Genomic DNA, 23,921 nt, shown 5'->3' on the forward strand with positions numbered 1-23,921 from the left:
AGCTATCACCAGAAGCAAAGACAAATTAATTGATTTTATTGTTGAATCCCTGGATCAGTAATGTCTATCATTAAAATTGTTGGCCTGGCAGTGGTGTTCATAAGTGTCCTGCTTTTGCTCAGTTACCATTTCTCTGTGTGCCACAAGGAGTGCATACTAAGGGAAATTTTGTGAGATGTAGGAGTCAAGAACATGCCTATTTAGAGCCTGTTCTATAAAGCAATGTAGATACCTACTTTTCTATATAGAATACTAGCATAAGGGACCTAGAAGGAACATAGATTGTAAAAGAATGTGTATACATTATAAGAGCTTTTATCATCTGCACACTCATAATTATGAGCCCTGTCCATCCAGGTGAACGCTCTTCTGCATTTTGGGTGCTCATATGTGTTCACGTATGTAGGAAAATCAGTAGAATATTAACATTTAAGTGCATATTTGCCACCTAAAACTAGGAGGCTCTTTATAGAATTTGCCCCACTACCAACAAATGTCCAGTGGGTTTACAGCCTATCTAATGTACCTGGGGCAATGGAGGATTAAGTGACTTCCCCAGGGTCACAAAGAGCAGTGCATAGTTTGAACCCATAACCTCAGGGTGCTGAGGCTGTAGCTTTATCCACATGTGCTTCTCATTTCAGAAGAACATGTGGTGAGGTGATTCTCCACAAACAAGCAGAGGGCATGCGGGCACACTTATGGTGATTTCTTCCAAAACGGAGCTCTCCTCCAGCTTTAAGAGGAACCTTTTGGCTCCTCCTGAACATGTGCTAGCTTTCCCAAGTGCTAGTTTTTCACTTTTTTTCTCTCATGGTTTCTTTCCCTTCCATCCCCCCTTTTGGTTCAGAAGCAGGATTCCTGGATGAGGTGACCTATGACAGCATTGCTCTAGGCCCTGGCTACGATCGCCCATACCAGTTTGACCCCAGCATGAGGGAACCCAAGACAATCCAGCTTTATAAACACTTGAACCTGAAGAGTTGCCTATGGACTTTCGACGCCTATTATGACATGACAGAGCTCATCGACGTCTGTGGGGGATCTGTAACTGCGGACTTTCAGGTAGCATGTATAAAATAACTGAAAGGAATGTGTACCTTTCTACATAAAGAAACACAAAAAGCCTTGTAGTACATTTCCTTGAGAACTTTCTCCACCGACATATTATATATATAGAAAGCCTCACAAGATCTGGTCCTTAACTTGTCTCACTTTGGAATTAAACCATTAGGGAAGCAATATAAGTTCAGATAAGGAGTCCCCATGGTGGTGCAGAAAGAAGGGATTGGGATGGACTCTCCATCACCCTTATCAACCACCAAAGCTTAAAGGAGGCAAAGTGCAGCAAATATTTTACTTACTTTTTAATAAGTTACCACATTGCCTTCCACCAGCTTTCTTCAGTGGAAGGTGAGAAGCTTAGATTCTTTTCTAGCTGCCAGAGGACCTGGCAGAAATAATTTAATTAGAGAAAACTGATTGACACAGTGTGGCAACACTCTGCCTTTACCACCACAGTGTGGGGTCACTGGGCCCGCTTCATAAATGCCCCACCACCACCACCATTTGCTACAGGGGGCTGCTTGAGTGAAATTTATATCATTGCATTAGGGAATAACAATATAAACCTTTTGCCATGTCTCCAAAGCTGATGCAAAGTCTTTCTGGCCATTTTCCATATCTATGAAAGATGATTTCTTGGCCATAGCATCCAGAGGTGATGTTTCTCAAATAATGACAATCGCAGAACTCGAGAGGACAGATTCTTGGAAGCCCTTACAAATAACTCATTGTACTCTTTGTAATCTATAAGGCATGTAAGACAGTGGCAGACCTTAACAACCTCATTGTTATGCCATTGGTAGTATTGAATATATGATAAGCGTAAATACCCAAGGGAAAGGTGACAGAACTGATTCCACATGTGATACAGCTGAGGGAGTTGCCTACCCGAAAGACACTCTAGTTTAGTGGTTCCCAACCCTGTACTGGAGGACCAACAGTCATTCGGGTTGAGTAGCCCTAATGACTATGCATGAGCGAGATTTGCATATAATGGCAGTCAACAGGCATGCAAATCTGCTCCATGCATATTCGATTTGCATGTCTGTTGCCTGCTATTATATGCAAATCTCGCTCATGCATAGTCATTAGGGCTACTCAACCCGAATGACTGTTGGTCCTCCAGTACAGGGTTGGGAACCACTGCTCTAGTTCAGCTTATCAACATTCAGGATATCAGCTTCAATAATTTAGAGCTGGGGTCTCTGTGCTTCATTATTCACATGGACACATAAGCTCATGCCTACCCTTTGTGAATGTTCTCAGAAGAAGATCTTACTAATTTGTCTCCCTTTGTTTTGTGTTGCACAGGTACGGGATTCTGCTCAGTCTTTCCTGACTGTGCATGTGCCCCTCTATGTCTCCTACATTTATGTGACAGCTCCTAGAGGCTGGGCCTCCCTGGAACATCACACTGAGATGGAGTTCTCCTTCTTCTATGACACTGTTCTCTGGAGGACAGGTATCTCACTTATTTCCCTCATCCTTATTCAAGGGTTGGGCATCACATGGCATACTTCTCTTAGGCAAGAGGCTCTGTTCCATAAATATGACTCAAGTTTGCTGTAAATTTTAAAACATAACACACGTTCTCCAAGTATAACTGCTATAGATACTTCAAAAGATACACACACAAAAAAGCAGTAAAAGTCAATGGGTTCTTAAAGGGGACCAACCTACATACCTAAGCATTAATGAAAAGACAATAAATAATTAAGCAATAACTGAATTTAATATGTGAAACGGGGTGTCCTCAGTGTGAGAGGACAGCGAAGAGAGAGAATTCTCCAGCGCTTTACACAACAAGGCACAGGTTAAGCAACCTCTGCCCGCACACCATCACTGGACACCTCACGTGTGCTCAAAGTAATTAATAGTGTTGAAACTTAAACAGAGATATTAAAAATTCATCATTCACACAAGTGCATAAGTAAAGCAGGATGTCCTGCTGAAAGAGTCCCCCAGCCAACTCCTAACAAAAAACTCAGACTTAGCTTGAAAATTCATCCATTGGTCTGTTGAAAAGCGAGGAGAGCAGTATTCCTACAAAACCTCATAACCAGGTCCAACCAAGCCCGGTTGCAGGGCCTCAAATTGCCCCTTTATCAGGAAACATAGTTAAAAGCACAGAAAAATAAAGTCACCAGACAACAAAGGTAGGGAAAATGATTTTATTTTCAATATAGTGATTGAAATGTGTCAGTTCTGAGAAAGGAAAGATGTTAAACTTTAACTGTGAGGGCCACATAAAAAATAGGATACCTGGAGGGCTGCAGAAAAAAATACAGTTAAAGGAAAAATTTATAAACTATAAAGAGTTTTATCTCAAGCAAAATTGTCACTTCTTCAATAAGACATAAATTATTTTTTCTACGGCCCTCCAAGTACCTACAAATCCAAAATGTGGCCCTGTAAAGGGTTTGAGTTTGAGACCACTGGCTTAAGATATTTAACTTATTTTAGATAACTGTCAGGTGACAATGTGCTCTCTGTGTTCCCAAGTTACTTAGGTCCAGGAGGCAGGCTTTTTGGTCTGTCCTGGTTTTGAATTTACATTTTTGGTACTTACAGTCCCTGATTCTATCCCCTTAAAATCAGCACTGCAGGTCCCATAATGCACTAGGATGGAGTTGTGGAAATCCAAGACTGGATGAAAATCTCCCTCCTGGAGCTGGGTAGCTTGGCAACCTGGATTGCTGTATAAGGCCTTTAGATTAGTTCTTCTCAGCCTTTTCCTGAGGCACTTGTAGCCAGTCCACAGTGAATATTCAGTGTATGCAAATTTATTTCATGCATATTTATTGTGGTGAACCTGAAAACCTGACTGGGTTGGTGTGCTTTCAGGCATTGGTGTAGTAAAGGGGGGGAGGGGTGGTCCACCCAGGACATAGTCTTACTGAGGGTGCGGCACCCCTCCTCCTCTCGGCACCCTCCCCAACTCCTCTTCTTGCCGTGTGTGTCTCTTGCTTTCCCCCATCCCTTTTGTACTTCCCCGGCACGAGGTTACTGCCCACATTGGCATTGGCACTCTCTCTGACATCACTTTCGGGACCCACACCTAGAAAGTGATGTCAGAGGGCAAGCCAGAGTCTACATGGGCATGCTGCTCGCACAGGAGAAATTAAAAAGGTATGGGGAATGGGTAGGAGGCACACATGCGGGGGTGGGGGGGAGAAAGGGTGCCACCGCCCCGGGTGCCTCTCATCCTTACAGTGCCACTGCCTCCAGGATATGGTTGAGAAGCATTTCTCTAGGGTATATGTCATATGGAGGGGAGCAGTTGTATAAAGGGTAATGAAAGTTAGGTGCCCAAAATTTGGCCACTTAAGAACATAAGAATTGCCACTGCTGGGTCAGACCAGTGGTCCATAGTGCCCAGCAGTCCAGTCAAGCGGCAGCCCTTAGGTCAAAGACCAGCGTCCTAACTGAGACTAGCCTTACCTGCGTACGTTCCGGTTCAGCAGGAACTTGTCTAACTTTGTCTTGAATCCCTGGAGGATGTTTTTCCCCTATAACAGCCTCCGGAAGAGCGTACCAGTTTTCTACCACTCTCTGGGTGAAGAAGAACTTCCTTACATTTGTATGGAATCTATCCCCTTTTAACTTTAGAGAGTGCACTCTCGTTCTCTCTACCTTGGAGAGGGTGAACAACCTGTTTTTATCTACTAAGTCTATTCCCTTCGTTATCTTGAATGTTTCGATCATGTCCCCTCTCAATCTCTATAACAGCAAATTTGTGCAACTAACCCATTATAAAATAATAGCATAAGTCAGCTTTTGGGCACCACCTGCTCTATTGCAGGTGTAAATTGGTGTGCCTAAATTCACAGTTAGACACCTAATTGGTTTTCAACAAAACGGGGGCTTAAGTAGTCAGAACATTTATAACATGCCCATCACCCTACCATGTGAACGCCATCTTATCAGTTATGTGCTATATCACTTAGGTACAAGTTATAGAATTGCATCTAAGGACGTTTATATGCCTACCTGCCATTTTGACCCCCATTGTGACGTGTAATTGCTGTTTTACCTAAAATGTTAGTCACCTGTCTTGTGGCGCTCTGTATAGAATTGAAAAGAAATTCCCATAATTTTTCATTTTGCTTATATCTCCTCCTCTTGTCTTGCAGGGATTCAGACAGACAGTGTTCTTTCTGCTAGGCTTCAGATTATAAGGATCTACATCAGGGAAGATGGCCGCCTTGTAATTGAGTTTAAAACTCATGCCAAATTCAGAGGTAAGATGCTGAACACAGCAGCTTTTCCCAGAGAGGTTTATGGACTATTTCTCTCATTTTCTTGACACCCAGAAATATTTTTCACTCTTCAGTGATAAGACAGGCCAAAGAAAAACAAAGATTATATGATGCATTGTAAGAATGCCTACCAAAAATGACAGGATTTGAGAGACTGAAAAATCCCCATATAGTATATATATGGAGTAGAAGAGCAGCTTAATGGTTCAAGCAGTAAGCTGGAAACCAGAAGGACCAGATTCAAATCCTACAGCAGCTCCTTGTGGCTTTAGAAAAGTCACTTACCGTTCTACGCTTAAAAAGAAGGCAGTGGGAAACCACTCATGTATCTTACCAAGAAAACCACAAGGGGGGGGGGGTTGTCTCTAAATGTATGATCACCAGGAGTCAACTCTGACTCAAGAGCACACCTGGACCTGGAGTAGAATTTCCTTTCAAAACCAGTAAAGCATACTTGATGGTGCTCTTTATATTAGAAGTGTATATCTGTCTGTTCAACTCCTCTCAAGATCCTAAAATATGTCATACTGGGTCAAACCAAAGGTCATCAAAACAACATCTTGTTTCTTAAGTGGCCAATACAGGTCATGAGGAAGTACACAGTAGACTCCAAAGAACAGATCCATTCCTTGCAGTGCCCACTTCAGGAATGAGTGGTAGTCCTCTAATAATTTGTTTAAACTCAGTTATGTTAGGTGCTTTCACTATATCCTCCAGCAACAAATTCCCTTGCTTCGTTGTTCGTTGAAAGAAAAAAATTACTTTTGACAATTTGTTTAAATCTTCTTTCTGTTAGGGCTCCTTTTACAAAGCTGCGTTAGGGCTTTAACGCGCGGAATAGCGCGCGCTAGACCTTAACGCCAGCGTTAAATTGGTGTTAGTGTTAGCCATATAGCGCGCAGTGTAGCGCGCGCTAAAATCCTGCGTGCGCTAAAAACGCTAGCGCACCTTAGTAAAAGTAGTCCTTAGTTTCATGGAGTGTCCGCAAGTACTGTTTCAGAGGGTAATAATAACTTTTTCCCTATTAAACTGTCTCAGGACTTTGTAGACCTCTGTTGTTTCCCCTCTTAGTCATCCCTACGGTTCATAGACATAATCGTGGAAGACAAAGGCGCGCGCCGACAACTGAGCGCAAGACAAAGGCGCACGCCGAAGAAAATTACTGTTTTTAGGGGCTCCGACAGGGGGTTTTGTTGGGGAGCCCCCCCCCACTTTACTTAATACAGATCGCGGCGGCGTTGTGGAGGGTTTGGAGGGTTGTAACCCCCTACATTTTACTGAAAACTTAACTTTTTCCCTAAAAACAGGGAAAAAGTGAAGTTTTCAGTAAAATGTGGGGGGTTACAACCCCCCAAACCCCCCACAACGCGGCACAATCTGTATTAAGTAAAGTTGGGGGGTTCCCCCCACGCCCCTCCCATCGAAGCCCCTAAAAACAGTAATTTTCTTTGGCGCACGCCTCCGTGCTGCACTCAATTGTCTGCGCGCGCCTTTGTCCCGGCGCGCTTTTGACCTGACACCATCCCTACTCCATTCTGAAAAGTCCTGACCTGGTTAGCATTTCTTCACATGGGAGTCATTCTCTCTTTGATCACCCATTTTTGCACCACTTCTAGAGGTGTAATGATATTTTCCACTCCTTTACAAATTATTTCTAACATTCTTTTTGCTTTCCTGACTGAGCTGAGGATTTTAACCCGAAATAGCTAAGGGCCCCTTTTATAAAGTCACAGTAGCGATTCCTACACAACAAATGAAACACAGCCCTATGGACTACGTCACCTTTGGCATACTGGAACTTGCTACCATGGCTTTGTAAAAGGGGCCCTAAGAAACCCCAGACAAGTGTGGTAGGGCTGCTTTTTCCTAGTGTTTGTGCATTAAAGTTCCAGTGCACAGTGGAATAATTCATTTATGAGAAGAGATGGAAACTCCCGGCATCAGCTCCAGAACACTTTAAATTTCTAACTCCAAAACATTAGCAGACCCTGCAGAAACTGGTACCTTAAACCTGATCCCTTCTCCCAAAAGCTGATTTTCAAGATATCCATCTATGAATGTTAGAGTTGTCACAGAAAACCTTGATGTTGGAAAATCAGTGCAAACTGATGTTTTTCCCATGTGCTTGATCAGAAAATTATTTTTAAAAAAATTTTTAAAGCCCATCCTGGGGTCCCTCAAAGACACTGATTACATAAAACTCTGTTTTTCTTAAAATTTGCTCTTATTTTTGATTAATAGAGCAAATTTCTTGGTATTATAGCTGTAACTTTTATGCTTTCACACTCAGCAATGATACATTGATATTGATGCAAAACATCTAACAGTATTTTATTAAATGAACCTTCAATATCTGCATTTTGGGCTCCTTTTACTAAGCTGCGATAGCGTTTTTAGTGCACGCAGGATTTTAGGACGCACTAACCCCACGCTACGCGGCTAGAACTAACGCCAGCTCAATGCTGGCGTTAAGGTCTAGCGCGCGTGGCAATTCAGCCCGCGCTAAAACCACTATCGCAGCTTAGTAAAAGGAGCCCTTTATTGTGGAAAATAACAGACATTTAGCATACTTCACTATAGCTAAACATGTATACAGTAAAACCTTGGTTTGCGAGCATAATTCGTTCCAGAAGCATGTTTGTAATCCAAAGCACTCGTATATCAAAGCAAATTTCCCCATAAGAAATAATGGAAATGCAGACAATTCGTTCCACAACCCAAAAACTTTAATACAAAATATTATACGTACTTGTATTGCAAGACCTCGCTCATTTAGAACAGTCACTACACTCTTGCAGTATCAGAGAGCAAAGAACCATCGGCTCATTTGTAATGATGTGACGCGTGTATACTACATATACTCATATTCAAAGACTTTGCTTGTTTAGAACAGTCACTACACTCTTGCAGCGTCAAGAGAGAGAAGAACCATTGGCTCAGTTGTGATGTGTATATACTATATGTACTCGTATTGCAAGACTTTGCTTGTATATCAAGTTAGAATTTAATAAAATGTTTTGCTTTTCTTGCAAAACACTTGCAAACCAACTTACTTGCAATCCAAGGTTTTACTGTACTTTGTAGTCATCTACCAATTGCATTCCAAACACTCAAGTAGTGTCTTCTTGAGATAGGATAAAATCTGCAATGCTGTTCAACTCCTTGCAGCAAGGCCTCACACTGAGTGCACTGAATATTAGATGTATGCCAGCACATTGTTATGTATGTTCATTCAGATATCCCGAACTGCAGAATATCTGGGGATGGAGGGGACAGAGCAAGGATTGGGTTAAGCATCACTAAAGAAAAGAGGAATGCATGCAGTTATGATGTCCTGGGAAATACAGTCTGTGCATTCTAGCTAAGCATCCTTAGCCTGGGAGAGTGGGAGTCTGGGGTTCAATTGATATACTTTGATCCCACAGTCCCCAAAACATGCATTACTTTTTTGGATATCTATTTGTATTCATGATGGTCTTCCCTCGTTGTAGGGCAGTTTGTGATGGAGCACCACACCCTTCCAGATGAGAAGTCTGTTATAATTGCTCCCGATCATCTAGGTGGTATTGAGTTTGACCTTCAGCCTGTGTGGCGTGCTCAGACTTTTGACTCACCGTATCAGCTCTGGAGGGCCACCAGTTCCTATAGCAGGTAAGAAAGAGATTACAGACAACTCAACAAGTGGCAGCTAAAATTATTTTTGCGTCCAGGAAATCGGGTAGTGTAACAACGCTGCTTGTTGAGCTCCATTAGTTGCCTCTGGAGGCAAGAGTTTATTTTAGAGTACATTTATTTATTTAGCATTTAGAATTTTAGAAGGTCATTCTTTACTTTATCTAGTCAGGCTTCACTTCACTGGTCCCTTTTATTCAATTGATCGTCACTGGTTAAAGAGAAGAGGCTCTTTTCGGCATCTTTCTCTTATCAGACAGCAACAATGTGAAATTCCCTTCCTGATGGAATGAGAAGTATACCAGATTATGACCTGTTTAGTTGAGAATTTAAAACTTTGGCTGGCTTTTATCAAGCTGCGCTAGAGGCTTTTAGCGCAGGCTGGTGTAATAAATGCTCCAACGCTCTTAGAATTTCTATGAGTGTCAGAGCACTTACATCACCAGCTCGCGCTAAAAATTTCTAGTGCAGCTTGATGAAAAAGGGGATTTTTTATTTAAAAAAAAATTTATTGAAGAATTAAGGGCCCCTTTTACAAAAGCTGCCATGGTAAATGCACTGAAGCCCATTCAATTTCTATGGGCTTTGTATTAGGGGCACTAAGGGCTCTTTTTACTAAACTGCGCTAGTGTTTCTAGCGCGTGCTAACCCCATGCTACACAAAAATACGAACGCCAGCTGTATGGAGGCGTTAGCGTGTAGCGCGCGTGGCAATGTAGCGCTCGCTAAAACCGCTAGCGCAGCTTAGTAAAAGGAACCCTAAGTTTATAATTAATTTTAAACAAAATTGTATTTCCTTGGAGATGTCCAAGTTTCTTTGGCAAGACATGACTCACATTGAACCTGTATAAGGTAGTTGCTGGATATAAGAATTAGTATAAGATAAGTAACAGCCATTTTCTGCGCTTTCTCCCCAGGAAAGACTACTCCGGAGAGTACACGATTTACTTAATTCCTTGCACAGTGCAGCCCACACAACCCTGGATAGACCCGGGAGACAAGCCTCTGGCCTGCACAGCGCATGCTCCAGAAAGGTTGGGAGAAACGTTTTTTAACAGTAGAGGAAGCCAAATTAAAAATATGCAGCACATGAGTTGAGAGGGAAGACCAACAGCAGCATTTACCTTTTTCATTGTTTAATTTTACTGTAAAATTTTTTTCCCGTGAGTTGCAAATCCTTTCCAAATTTCCTTCAGATCTTGGTACACAGTCGTATGGTTCCAGGTTTTTTGTTTTTGTTTTTTAATTTTCACATTAGTTTACATTAAGAAGCACTAAGAGTAACATTTGGGGGGGGGGGGACATATTCTGTCCCTGTTTTACCCAAGGGGATAGAAAATTATTCTCAAACTGCTCCTGTAAAGCAGTCACTAAGAACTGAAATGAAGCAAAGCCACTCTTAGCCAAGACATTTCTCCTCCCTCTGCTCTAGGTTTTTGGTCCCAATTGCATTCCAGCAAACAAACCGCCCAGTTCCTGTTGTGTACTCTCTGAACACAGAGTTCCACCTTTGCAACAACGAGAAAATGTTCCTGCTGGATCCCACCAAGACTGAAATGTCCCTGGCTGAAATGGATTACAAAGGAGCATTCTCAAAAGGTGTGCTTTTGTGTGGCTCTCAGAGAAGATGAGACGGAAGGGCATTGGGAGAGGCAGTCAGAGTGCCAAGGTATAAAATAAAGAAAGTCCCTGGGAGTGCAGAGTTTAAATCTTCCTTTCCCATTGACTATCTTTGTAACTGGGCACCTGTTTACCTAAATGTAGTTCAGCAGCGTATTCTGTCACTCACCTCTTGGAAATTTTTTCATGGAGATCTGCCTCCAAAAGGTTCGAGTTGAGTACCCTTGGGAAGGGCCTGAGGCATCTGAGTCAATCAGGGACTTCCTTAGGAAGGAGCCTAAGGCCAATCAGGACTCAATCAGAGACTTCCTTAGGCTCCTTCCTAAGGAAGTCCCTGATTGGCACATGATGCACCGGGGAGGGGCCTAAGGCCCAGTGTCATCGCGCACAGGAAAAGGAGCAGGAGGTGTTTTCAGTACCTCCTGCTCCCAACTTTAAGGTATGGAGCACAGGGCATGGAAGGGGGCCTCCGGTAGCAGGAAGGAGTGGGCATCCCTCCTGCCTTTTTCTTCGGGGGGAGGTCTTTCCGGGCAGGAGGGAGTGGGCATTCCTCCTGCTGTCTTTTTTGGGGGAGGGGAGAGGAGAGAGTGAGTGGGCGCCTTTATGGCAGGAGAGAGTGAGCATCCCTCCTGCCTTTTTTGAGGGGGTAGGGGGGAGGTCCTTCATGACAGGAGGGAGTAAGTATCCCTCCTTCCATTTGTTTTAGGTTGGGTTGCCATGATTGTCAAGGGGAGGGGGGGGGGGTGCGCAATTGTCGGTAGTTATTAGGGAAGGCCCACGGCAGAAGTAGGAGATTTTTTTTCTTTTTTTTTATGGGACAGATATTTTGTGTGTGCAATACATGCAAAATATCTGTGCCATTGAAAAGAAATGGGAAAAAACCCCAGGCAGACCTGTCAGTAACACAGTTCCCGACAGGTCTACAGTAGTCGGGTTTTAGGATCGGTAAAACCCAATGCTAAATAGCCAAGCAATGTAAGTGAATCGATCGCCTGGCTATTTTGCATGGGGTTTTACTAATTTGCATGGCCGGATCGGAAAATGGGTGACTGAGGAGAAAAACACACGGTGGGCCGTTTAGTGAATCTGATCGGTTAGCAGTGATCGTCGCTAAACCTGTGAAAACAGTTTTAGCGACAATCGCTGACTTTAGTGAATCTAGCCCTTAATCTCCCCATGGCCCCAGGTACATTAGATAGATTGTGAGCCCACTGGGACAGACAGGGAAAAACGCTTGAGTACCTGAATAAATTCATGTAAATTGTTCAGAGCTCCCCTGGGAGAACAGTATAGAAAAATAAATAAAAAAAATAGTCTAAAAGGGATGCTAAAACAGTCTCTGTTCTATAAAGAGGACAAAAGCCTGATTGAGATGAATGTAAAAGAGTATTGTTCTAAATAACCAATCAACTGTGAATATATACTGTAGGAAGCTCACATAAAAATTATTTAAAAAGGCCTCTTAACCAACTCTAGGCACCTACTACATTTGATGAATTCCATAGGCATCTAATATAATAAAACGCTAGACGCGCATGCGCACTCAGATCTGCGTGATCTGAAATCCCTGTTCCGTGAGATGTATATCCGTGGCTTTGCAGACGTGCGCATGCGCGAGTCCCGAGCTTTACCGCTTCACAGCCGCATTGTTTTCCAGCCGCAACCGTTGCACTCCCTGCTCTCTAGATCGCGGTGTACTGGGAGCTAGGGAGAAAGCAAGGGCTCAGTCTTCGTCGTCGTCTTCATCCCTCCCCCCCCAATCCCCGTTGAGCCTCCCACCCGATTTTCTCTTCTCGCGGTCTGGCCAGCTACCTCAGTCCCTTGCCGCCGCCGTCACCGCCACCCCCTTCCCTTCCCGCGGTCGACAAACCTCTTGGCTCGAGCAGCGGACGCAGCACTGTAAATACGCTGCTTCACGGCCTCTACTGCCCCGATGTGCTCTTCCGTGTCTCTGATGACGTCATCAGAGACACGGAAGAGCACATCGGGGCAGTAGAGGCCGCGAATCAGCGTATTTACAGTGCTGCGTCCGCTGCTCGAGCCAAGAGGTTTGTCGACCGCGGGAAGGGAAGGGGGTGGCGGCGGCGGCAAGGGACTAGGGGAGCTGGCCAGACCGCGAGAAGAGAAAATCGGGTGGGCCACGAAGAGACAGGGAGGAACTGGGAAGAAGGAAGAGGGAGGAAGAGGGAAAGGGGCCTGCTTTGGGGAAGGGCTGTGCTTGGAGGCAGACAGCTTTGCTTGGGGGGGGAGACAGAAGGGGGGCCACAGAGAGATAGGGAGGAACTGGAGCAGGAGAGGGAAAGGGGCCTGCTTTAGGGGAGGGGTGTGCTTGGAGGCAGACAGCTTTGCTTGGGGGGGGGAGACAGAAGGGGGGCCACGGAGACACATGGAGGAACTGGAGGGGCAGAGGGAAAGGGATCTGCTTTGGGGGAGGGGTGTGCTGGGAGGTAGATAGCTTTGCTTGGGGGAGAGACAAAATGGGGGGCCACGGAGAGACAGTCAGGGAGGAATTGGTGGGGTAGAGGGAAAGGGGTCTGCTTTGGGGGAAGGGGTGTGCTGGGAGGCAGACAGCTTTGCTTGGGAGGGGAGACAGAAGGGCGACCACGGAGACACTGTCAGGGAGGAATTGGGGGGTAGAGGGAAAGGAGGCTGCTTCGGGGGGAGGGGTGTGCTGGGAGGCAGATCATTTTACTTAGGGGGAAGACAGAAGGGGGGCTATGGAGAGACAGTTAGGGAGGAACTGGAGGGGGAGAGGGAAAGGGGGCTGCTTTCTAGCACCCGTTAATGTAACGGGCTTAAAGACTAGTACTGTATAACTGACCTGTATGTTTCTAACTTATTACAGGCAACTTGGAAAATCTAATCTACCATCTGCAAGAACTCAGGGTGTGGATTTCTTCTCTTTCTTTCTTTCAGCTTTAACTGTGCCTTGTAACCTTTGCAGGTCAAACCTTGTTTGGGCGGGTACTGTGGAATCCAGACCAGAATCTGAACTCTGCCTACAGGCTGCAGCTGGAGAAGGTCTATCTGTGCACCGGTAAAGATGGTCACGTGCCTTTCTTTGACCCCACTGGGACAATTTATAATGAAGGCCCTCAGTATGGATGCATTCAACCCTACAAACATCTGAAGCACAGGTTTCTTCTTTTGGTGTGTCATTTATTCATTTGTGTAATTCCTGATCTATCAACAGAATGGGATGAGGGAGATTTTCAAGTTGAAATGTTTTTGATACATAAATCTGTGTGTATATACGATATCCGCTATAATAAAACCCTTAGCGCGCATGCGCAAACTCTGTGCATCCATGACTCCATGCCATGCATGCGTAGTGACTACTTCAGCTGATTTCCTGCCCTGACCTCCGACGCCGGCTGACTTTCTGCCTTCTGACTACGTTGCCACTGCCAGGATGCCTCTTCTTCTCACCCCTGGACCAGCAGCGGCAGCAGCCGCGGTTTCATCAAGCAGCTGGGGGGCATTTGCTAGGCCAGCCCACTTCGATAATGCGAAGAGGGCCGGGCTAGCTAAAGCCCCGAGGCTGCCCGGGCTAGCAGACGCTGGACAGGGGGAGCAGGTAAGGGAGAAGGGGTACTACTGGACAGGGGGGAGGTAAAAGTAAAGGAGAAGGGCAACTGCTGGACAGGGGGAGCAGGGAAGGTGATGTTGGACAGGGGGAGGTAAAAGGAAGGGAGAAGGGCTATTGCTGAACAGGGGGAGTAGAGAAGGGGTGCTGCTGGACAGGGGGGAGGTAAAAGTAAGGGAGAAGGGCAACTGCTGGACAGGGGGAGCAGGGAAGGTGCTGCTGGACAGGGGGGAAGTAAAAGGAAGGGAAAAAGGCTACTGCTGGACAGGGGGAGCAGGGAAGGGGTGCTGCTGGACAGGGGGGAGGTAAAAGGAAGGGAGAAGGGCTACTGCTAGACAGGGGGAGCAGTGAAGGGGTGTTGCTGGACAGGGGGGAGAGAAAGAAAGACAGACAGAAAGAAAGAAAGAAAGAAAGGAAGGGGGCAGGGAGAAAGAAAGACAGACATACAGAAAGAAATAAATAAATGCCTAAGTCTACACATCTATTCTAGCACCCGTTAATGTAACAAGCTAAAAAACTAGTATATATATAATACAGGTTTATGTGTGTGTGTTCATGTATATATATAAAATGCTTTCGCCCTGTGAAAGAAGCTTTTATGCTCAAAGGTTGTCCTAAATTTATCCAGATGGCTGTATGGAAGCAGACTGAATATTGGAGCTCTCGAATAGCAGCAGCCACTGCTCTGTTCATACATTTAGCACTGCTGCTTCTGTGGGTAGTGGAACTGAAAATAATGTAAAATATATATATATTTTTTAAATGTGTATTAGGTTTTTAACATTCCAAAATAGTAACTATAGATAGCACAGTATTTTACAACCAGGATAAGCAAACCTTCAAAATGGTTCATTAAATCAATTGCATCAACCGGTTGCATCAATCTTCATCTTAGGGCTCCTTTTACTAAGCTATGCTAGCGGTTTTAGCATGCGCTGCAGATTAGCCCGCGCTAACCCCGCACTACGCGCCAGACACTAACGCCAGCTCAATGGTGGCATTAGCGTGTGCGGCAATTTAGCACACGCTAAAACCGCTAGCGCAGCTTAGTAAAAGGAGCCCTTAGTCCAGGGGTGTCCAACCTGCGGCCCCATGAAGTATTTTGTGCGGCCACGGTCGAGGGCGATGCAGTGTTTTCCTCTGCTGCCCCCCCCAGGTGTTTACCGTCTTGCCAGCTCCCTCCCCTGTATTGCAGCAGCGTTTGTGCAGCCCAAGAAACATTTTTTTCAGCCAATGTGGCCCAGGGAAGCCAAAAGGTTGGACACCCCTGCCTTAGTCTAATCCAGCTTGCATTTCTCTGCTGGTATAGAATTCATACTGCTTATCCTCACCTGTCTGTTGATTTTGCAAAATAGTTTAAACTAGGTGAACAGACCCCCCCTCCCTCCCTTCCTTCCTTCACCCCTCCCCTTGTATCTTTTCAAGTATTGACAAATGTTTTGGGCAAACCCTTTCAAACTTCCCCTTTTTATTGTGCCTAATGGCAGTTAGCATTTCCACTAGCACCACCCTCTCTAGGCTCTTTCTCCAATCTACTAATGTTAGGGGAATTAGGCTTTTTCCAGCTACAAGCTGTAAAATATTTAAGTGCCTCAGCCATTGTTTATAACCACACTGACCACAGTGTCTACATATTGATCTGTTTATTGCCCAAACCATTCAGTCTACAGCAGCCAAATTTTCAAGCTAAGTAACATTTTTTTAATTAAGAAATCCATTTAAATATAATAAGATATGGATTTCAAAGCAATTAATACATCGTCCAAATCAAATAAACCACTTAAGGTGAATATCCATCAAGCCCACAATAAGTAACATTTATATCAAGTAAGAAACCAAAATAATGTCCCAGAAAAGTTATTGATCTAGCCAAAGATTTTAAAAATATATACAGTATATTACAAATATTTTTTTAAAAACTCACAATCTGCTCTGCAAGTTTTTCTTCCCCTTTATTACTGATTCTTCTACCTTTGCTACTTACATTTAGGGCTCCTTTTACAAAGCCGCGCTAGGGCCTTACCGCGCGGAATAGCGTGCGCTAAATTGCCGCGTGTGCTAGCCGCTACCACCTCCTTTTGAGCAGGCGGTAGATTTTTGGCTAGCGCACACTAATCCGGTGTGTGCACTAAAACCGCTAGTGTGGCTTCGTATAAGGAGCCCTTAGGTAGCATTGACTGATTAAGGGTCCCTTTTATTAAGATGCGCTAGAGGTTTTTAGCGTGAGCCGGCATGGTAAATGCTCTGACGCTCATAGAATTTCTATGAGTGTTGGAGCACTTATCTCGCCAGCCAGTGCTAAAACCTCTAGCGCTAATAGGTGGTGGTTGGGGGGGGGACGGTAAATAAGGAAGCTTCCCAGCACTGCTCCTTGTGACCCTGGACAAGTCACTTAATCCTCCATTGCCCCAGGTACAAAATAAATACCTGCATATATGTAAACTGCTTTGAATGTGTGACCACAATAAAGCAGTATACAAGTCCTATTCCCTTTCCCTGAGAGAATACTTCATATGTACTACTTCTGTTTAGCATGTGTTCATTTAGGCATCAAATAGTGCATCGCTGCTTAAATTACTTTTTTGTACTGTGCGTTGCCAGTAGCATAGGAAAGGCGGGCAGTGTCCCCCTTGGCGGGGACACCAGACCCTCTCCTCTTTCATCTCCATCCCCTTACCTTGAAAGGATAGATGCAAGTCGCTTGTTTATTGTTTTCAAAAATACTAGGACTAGGGGGGCATACAATGAAGCTACTAAGTCGTAGATGGAAAACAAACTGGACAAAATATTTCTTCACACTACATGTAATTAAACTCTGGAATTTGTTGCCAGAGAATGTGGTGAAATCAATTAGCTTAGCGGGGTTTAAAAAAGGTTTGGTAATTTCCTAAAAGAGAAGTCCATAAGCTATTATTGAGATGGCTTGGAGAAATCCACTGCTTATTTTTAGGATAAGCAGCATAAAATTTGTTTTATTACTTGGTATCTAGTTAGGTACTTGGGACCTAGGTTAGCCACTGTTGGCTTTATGGCCCTTCGGTCTGTCCCAATATGGCAATTCTTATGTTCTTAGGTACCACCATTTTGAAAGATGGTGGCACCAGAGGCAGGAGCAAATGGGTATCACTCCTGTATACAAATGTTTAGAGTTGGGGGTGTCTGGGGGTTGAAGGGGAGAGATTCCAGGAGAGGGTCCAATTGGCCCACCAAGGAATATTTTGAAAGGGGGAAGTTGAGGGGTGAGCGGTTCAAGGACCCACTTGGGATAATAAGGAGATTGGGTGATATGAGGTGAAGTGTCATACTTCACCTCAGTGGTGCCTTTGCTCCCAGCTCTATCTTTTTACCATACCTGGACATGCTTAAAGATTTTGCACTAGAAAAAAAAGAATACAAGCATGCACTAGATTTCAGCACATTTTTTTCACATCAGGAGCAATTTTTAATCAGCTGTTTGCATGTGTTTTGCATGACCATTGCACTATATTTTTAGTAATGTGGTTTTATGCAGATTTCCCACACTAATATTTTATACTATGTTTGAGAGTAAAATTGTTGTGGGAGAATCAAAAGGTAGCACAGTTACTGTATCAGGGTGGCAGCAGTTGCAAACTTGCATACTTCTGTGCAGCTCACTGTCTCCACATCACCACCTGTGATGTATACAGAGCTGCAAACTTGGATACTTCTGTGCAACACCTGTCTCCACCTCTCCCTGAACATCCCCGAGCTCAAGCTTAGTGGGTAAAATTGTTGAGTGGTAAGGAAGGTGTAGAGCTGTACAAGTCATCTTATACAGTATAACACGGCATACAATAGTTGCACCTCTGTATAAGGAACAGAGATAGTATTGTAATTCATGGCAAAGGGGCAGCCAAAATGAATTGTTACAAATATTTGTTATAGTCTAATTTAATTCTACAAGAGCTATTTGAAAGACAAGAATTATTGTAAAGAGGTTTCTAATTAGGGAGAGGAATTGTGATTTGGAGTAGAATTTTCTTGGCTCACTGCAATCTGATCATGAGTCTAAGAAAGTTCACCGCTTAGAAAATATGTAGAAGCCTTGCTGCCTTTAATGCACTCATTGCAAATCAGCCTCTCTTTCTTTCATAAAGAGGGACCAGTTTGATTTGAACTGTCTGTGATGTACTTTTGGGGGTCAGTTAAGAGAAGTCAAAAGATATATCAGACATCCCCTTGTCACTGTTACTGCCTCCCTTCCACAAACACACACACCACTGCTACTCACAGCACCAGCAGGAATAAAACATGTGTGTTTTTTATATAGACATTTCTTTCTTATGATTTCTAGGACCGAAACCAGCCAGAGGTAACGGATAAGTACTTCCATGATGTTCCGTTTGCTGCCTACTTTGCCTCCGAGTCTCCTGACTTCCAGACGATGGATTCTATGCCAGGCGTAGATGGGTTTACTATGAAAGTGGATGCTCTTTACAAGGTTAGGATTTAAACATTTCCAACATTTCCAAGATTTTATGATCACCAAGAGGATAATTTTATAACAAGGGCTTGGATGTTGTTCTAATGTTTACGCTTTGAATAAATTGTAACATAACAGGGGCTTGGACAAAAAAAAAACACATAAGCGTTCACACATGTATCCTCACCCACTTTGAAATAAATAAACATACAAAGCATATTCTGTAAAGGCAACATATGTGTCTGTGTACCAGTGTAAAATAGCCTCCCTGAATGCTGACACATAAAGTTACACTTGCTCTAAAGCAGAAGTAAGTGAATTTAGATTTAACTTACACCTTTTTCATAGTAGTTTAAGGCAAGATACATTCAAGTGCAATAAGTGTTCCTCTGTCCCCTGAGAGTTTATAATCTGAGTTGGTATCTAAGATAGTGGAAGGTTAAGGGACTTGTCCACTATCACAAAACATGAGCTAAATCTTTATATATGTATGTTCTAGTAAAAATTTGTGTTGTGGATTAATTGCCATTAACGATCATAGTTAATAAACCGTAACCTGCAAGACCGCCATGGCCTAAACTGAGCATCCATTTCTCTTCTGAATTGGTTTTCCTGGAAGAAACTCCCTTCCCGAAAACCCTCTCCCCATAAGCATACCCCTTCCTGAAGATTCTGCCCAAGTGCTTTCATCCTCCTGTCAAAGAACCCCCAGCCTCCTATAGTCCTTCTTGGACCTACCTTAAGGTAGGGCAGTAAGCAAGATTATCTCTCCAGATTATAGCTGCCATTTTGAACCCAGAGCTGGCACAGGCAGCAGCAACTGGGGATCACCTAGACCACCAGGGCATCTGTAATGTAGGCCAGGAAGCTTACAAAAGGAGTGGGGTGTCTGCAAGGGAGATGGATACGTTTGATGGGGGTGGATGCACTAGAGCTGTTTTGAGAAAATTGAATACTCTGGTAGGATACGTTTGATGGGGGTGGATGCACTAGAGCTGTTTTGAGAAAATTGAATACTCTGGTAGGGCTCAGAAGGGGGATGCTTAGAGTGGCTACAGGAGGGGGGTAGGTGCTGTCTGAGAGGGGGGCTTTGTGTGAATGGGCTTTGGCACCGGTTCTTCTCTGGTAGGGCTTCAAATAGGGTGGGGGAAAAGGTTCCAGGAAGTTGGTTCTTTGGGAGAGGTTCAGGTTTATTTTATTTGCTCATCCATTTGGGGATTCAATATCCATACAGCGGTTTACAAGAAAAGCAATAGCAAGAAAAAAATGCAAATCCAAATTAGTACATAAGAATGGCCATGCTGGATTAGGCCAATAGTACATCTAGCCCAGTTTCCCGTTTCCACAGTGATCAATCCAGGTCACAAGTATCTGGCAGAAACCCAAGTAACAACATTCCATGCTACTGATCCCAGGGCAAGTAGTGGCTTCTCCCATGTCTGCCTCAATAGCAGACTGGCAAATTTACCTCAGCTATACTAACTACTGTTACCACATCCTACAGCAACAAATTCCAGAGCTTAATTATTCGTTGCCAATTAACACCAGTAATTGATAGCACCCAGTTATTGGTGCTATTGGGGTCATTACTCGATTGAGTGTGCAAATTGGGCACATACCCATATTTGCATGCACAGTCGTGAGCGCCATTTATAGAATCTAGGTGTTATTGTCAGCGTGCAGAGATATAAGTGAGCAAATGTCCAATTTTATTAAAGACCTGTTTTGCAGGTAAAACCAGCTTTATGCGCAGGCAAAAAAAAACCTTTAGAAAATTTATTCACATGAATTTCAAACTCACTGAGAACTGCGTAGTTGGAAAAAAAAAAGGAAAGCTGTTCTGTGTAGCCTCTAGATCAGGGGTCTCAAAGTCCCTCCTTGAGGGCCGCAATCTAGTCGGGTTTTCAGGATTTCCCCAATGAATATGCATGAGATCTATGTGCATGCACTGCTTTCAATGCATATTCATTGGGGAAATCCTGAAAACCCAACTGGATTCCGGCCCTCGAGGACCAGAGTTGCCCATGTCTGGTCTAGGTGGAGTAGGAGCGATAAGGGGTGAAAGGCCCTAGACCAGGGGTCTCAAAGTCCCTCCTTGAGGGCCGCAATCCAGTCGGGTTTTCAGGATTTCCCCAATGAATATGCATGAGATCTATGTGCATGCACTGCTTTCAATGCATATTCATTGGGGAAATCTTGAAAACCTGACTGGATTGTGGCCCTTAAGGAGAGACTTTGAGACCCCTGCTCTAGAGGAGTCAGGAGTAGAATGTGTGCTGGAAAAAATAATCAGCGAGCCATACTTGGAGTTGATGGGAGCCTCCTTGACACCCCCCTCCCCCCCGTGCCTTACACTGAATGCTAGAATATACAGTGGAAGAAATCCTGCTCTCAAATGTACAGTATTGCTTCACTAACTGTAGTAAACATATTTTGTTTACTCTTTATGAAGGTGGAAGCTGGACATCAGTGGTACCTTCAGGTGATCTACATTATTGGCCCGGAAACTATTGCAGGTCCACGAGTGCAGCGTTCTCTTGCCTACCAGCTGAAACGCAGCCGGAGGGACCTGGTGGACAAGAATGGCAGGCTGACCCTGGATGACTCTCTGATCTATGACAATGAAGGGGATCTGATCAAGAATGGCACCAATATGAAATCACTGAGCCTCGAAATGGAGGCGGCAGCAGCTTCTCCTTCCTTCTCCTCCCAGACGGGCACTTCCATAGGTAGTGCCTTTGCTGCCGTGATGCTGCTTCTGCTGGTGCTCCTGGCTACTTGTTTCCTAACCAGGAAGTGCAAGAGACAGAAAAAGAAAAAGCCAATCAAAGATTTAATGGAGGATTTTCCTCTCAACACGAAGATGGAGGCTTCAAAGAAAAACATAGACCGGTTTGAGAAAAATTTTAACAGACACCACTGCACTATAAGAAACATCAACATACTGAACAAAAGTGAGGAGATATACAAGGTTAAAGGTTTCAAAGTCAAACAGGTCAATCTAGAGGTCAAAGTTAACAATAACTTACATGATGGTACAGAAGTTTGATAGTGTGGCATATGTTATTTTTTAAATGGCTTTTTATAAATTGTACACAAAAAAAAAGTACTAGTATTTTTATAATCCTGTGGAAAACAAAAAGGAAAAATAGCATTGCATGGTGGATGGCTATGCATCACGTTAACACACAACTGAGCTACCTCACTACAATACATGCAGAAGCATGTGGCACACAGGATAGAAAATGCTCTGAGGCTTTCCTGTAGTATATCCGTCTGCACTTTGCTATGTTTTCCAGCAAACCACTGCACCTCTTTTTTGATGGCACAAGGCTCAGGCAGTCATATTATTAACAGGTTTGTAGTATCAGGGTAGTTATAGCAAGGTTAAAGTACATAATGGGCCTCACGAATGCTTGACACTGGCTTTGATGCATTGGCATACATGGCACCTATTCATTAGGATTTCCAAGGTCCCTTAAATGAAAGAAAAGCCAAACAAATAAATGAGTATAGTTGAATAGAAATGATAATAATGGAGGCTTTAAAAATGTCAAATTTAACGACTACTTTCCTTCTGCAGGCAATGGAAAGGACCATTATCTTTCTTTATCCTTCACCTGATATGTTTTTCCTTTTTGTTTTCTCTTTTTGATTGCTTAACACAATGCTCGCTTTCTAGAAGCTTTTCTTTTTAATGTCAATTTGTTTCTAACATGATTTTCTCCATTTATTTACTCCTAGCCGCTCATTTTGCATCTTAAAGGAAAGGAAAGCAAACCAAGAGGAATAGTGAAGTCACCTTTTACTGTATTTATATTTTGTTTGGAGGTTTTCTCTTTTTTTCTCCTTTCTTTTTTGGGGGCAATTTAGTTAAAGGATTTAGAAATTCTGCTCCTGCTTCTACTTGAATGTTGCTGTAACTTTGACAGTTATACAGCATGTATTCATTAGGGTGGTAATTTTATAATTGCGTGAACCCATAAATAATATACAGATACTTTTTTTTCCCGTGTAGGTACTGGTGAACATTCAAAACAAAAGTATGCACAGACTTCTACTTTGAAGAAAACTACCCCAGAGAATTTATGCAAATATAATTACTCCCGCTCACTGGCATGCACAAATTTCCCAAGTTGATTGGCATACATGTATGCACATAGATAAGTGTAACAAATTTTACTAACTATTTATTGAATGAACACACGAGCAAACTATAGCATTGCACAAAAAAATCTCTAAAAATTAATGACCCGATGACGATAGGGGGCGTAAAGCCAGTTGCTATGAGATATTATTGAGCATCTGGTGGCACCTCTGAGGGCCTGAAGGAAGCTTATTGAGCAGTTTGGATATAGAAGATTTCGTGGGGAGGGTTATAGTGAAACCCTCTCTTTAGGTTGTCATTATATGAAATTATGCACATAAATTCTAATACTCCCCAACCTCACTCCTAGAAGCATCTCCCCTTAGTCCAGGTAAACATATGCACATATATATTGTATACATATGAGTTTACCCCCATATTGGTAGGGCACATTATAAAATCATATATCTACAGATAAAACAATCATGGAAGTAACTTTTAAAATGACGGGTACAAAGTCCGGGTAATCACCCCTCCCCCACCCCACCCCAATATTAATTCGGTGGTGGTGAGCCTTTTGCTGCTCCCCACTGCATTATTTCTGGATATATAAGGCCAGGCCCTGTCTGGGCTTTGCCATTGAATATCCCTTTTTATTTTTTGAACCACGTAACACATAGAGGGGCTGAACATCCACGTTGGAGGAACAAAAATGGCCATTTTCAAATGGCAAACTGCTGGACGTCCAAATATAATTTTTTTTTTAATCGTCTACTTAAATATCTTGGCCACCGGGACATCTAACTTTATACTCCATTTTCAATCAGAAAAATATCCATGTTGAAAACATCCTAATTCTAACCATTTTGACGTGGGTAGAGCCAGCATAGTAATGGACTGGCCACATAGACATCCTAACAGTGCAATGGACCACCTTAGAGGGCACTGCTGTGAACTTCACATAAAGGGTGCCAGATGTAAATCTCACCATAACCCCCTTATAATTTATGGTGAACCCCCCAACCCCACCTCCCCTCAAAACCTATTAGACCCTCCTGTGTATCACCCCAATAGCACTTATGGCTGCAGGTGGCACCTATATGGCAGTATAGTAGGTTTTGGGTGGGCTCACATGTTCTAATCTACCATAAATGTAGTGGTTAGAGTGGTTTATGGACCTGGGTCCTC

General features: G+C 43.6%; 1 protein-coding gene across 6 annotated transcripts in view; it reads left to right on the forward strand.

The window, feature by feature from the left end:
- FRAS1 (Fraser extracellular matrix complex subunit 1) overlaps window positions 1–23,921 on the forward strand; it is a 741,777-nt gene extending 717,856 nt beyond the window's left edge. For 4 of the 6 annotated variants that reach the window (XM_033963431.1, XM_033963450.1, XM_033963468.1 and 1 more), the window contains 9 exons: window positions 851–1,065; window positions 2,377–2,527; window positions 5,199–5,306; window positions 8,816–8,975; window positions 9,914–10,030; window positions 10,429–10,595; window positions 13,561–13,766; window positions 18,518–18,664; window positions 21,099–21,695. In XM_033963431.1, coding sequence (XP_033819322.1) covers window positions 851–1,065; window positions 2,377–2,527; window positions 5,199–5,306; window positions 8,816–8,975; window positions 9,914–10,030; window positions 10,429–10,595; window positions 13,561–13,766; window positions 18,518–18,664; window positions 21,099–21,695 — 1,868 coding nt within the window. Of the gene's footprint in view, window positions 1–850; window positions 1,066–2,376; window positions 2,528–5,198; window positions 5,307–8,815; window positions 8,976–9,913; window positions 10,031–10,428; window positions 10,596–13,560; window positions 13,767–18,517; window positions 18,665–21,098 lie in introns of all 6 variants that reach the window. The other 2 variants (XM_033963422.1, XM_033963441.1) reach the window with 2 other exon arrangements.

Source organism: Geotrypetes seraphini, chromosome 1, assembly GCF_902459505.1.
Source record: "Geotrypetes seraphini chromosome 1, aGeoSer1.1, whole genome shotgun sequence".
In the NCBI taxonomy this organism is placed as follows: Eukaryota; Metazoa; Chordata; class Amphibia; order Gymnophiona; family Dermophiidae; genus Geotrypetes; species Geotrypetes seraphini.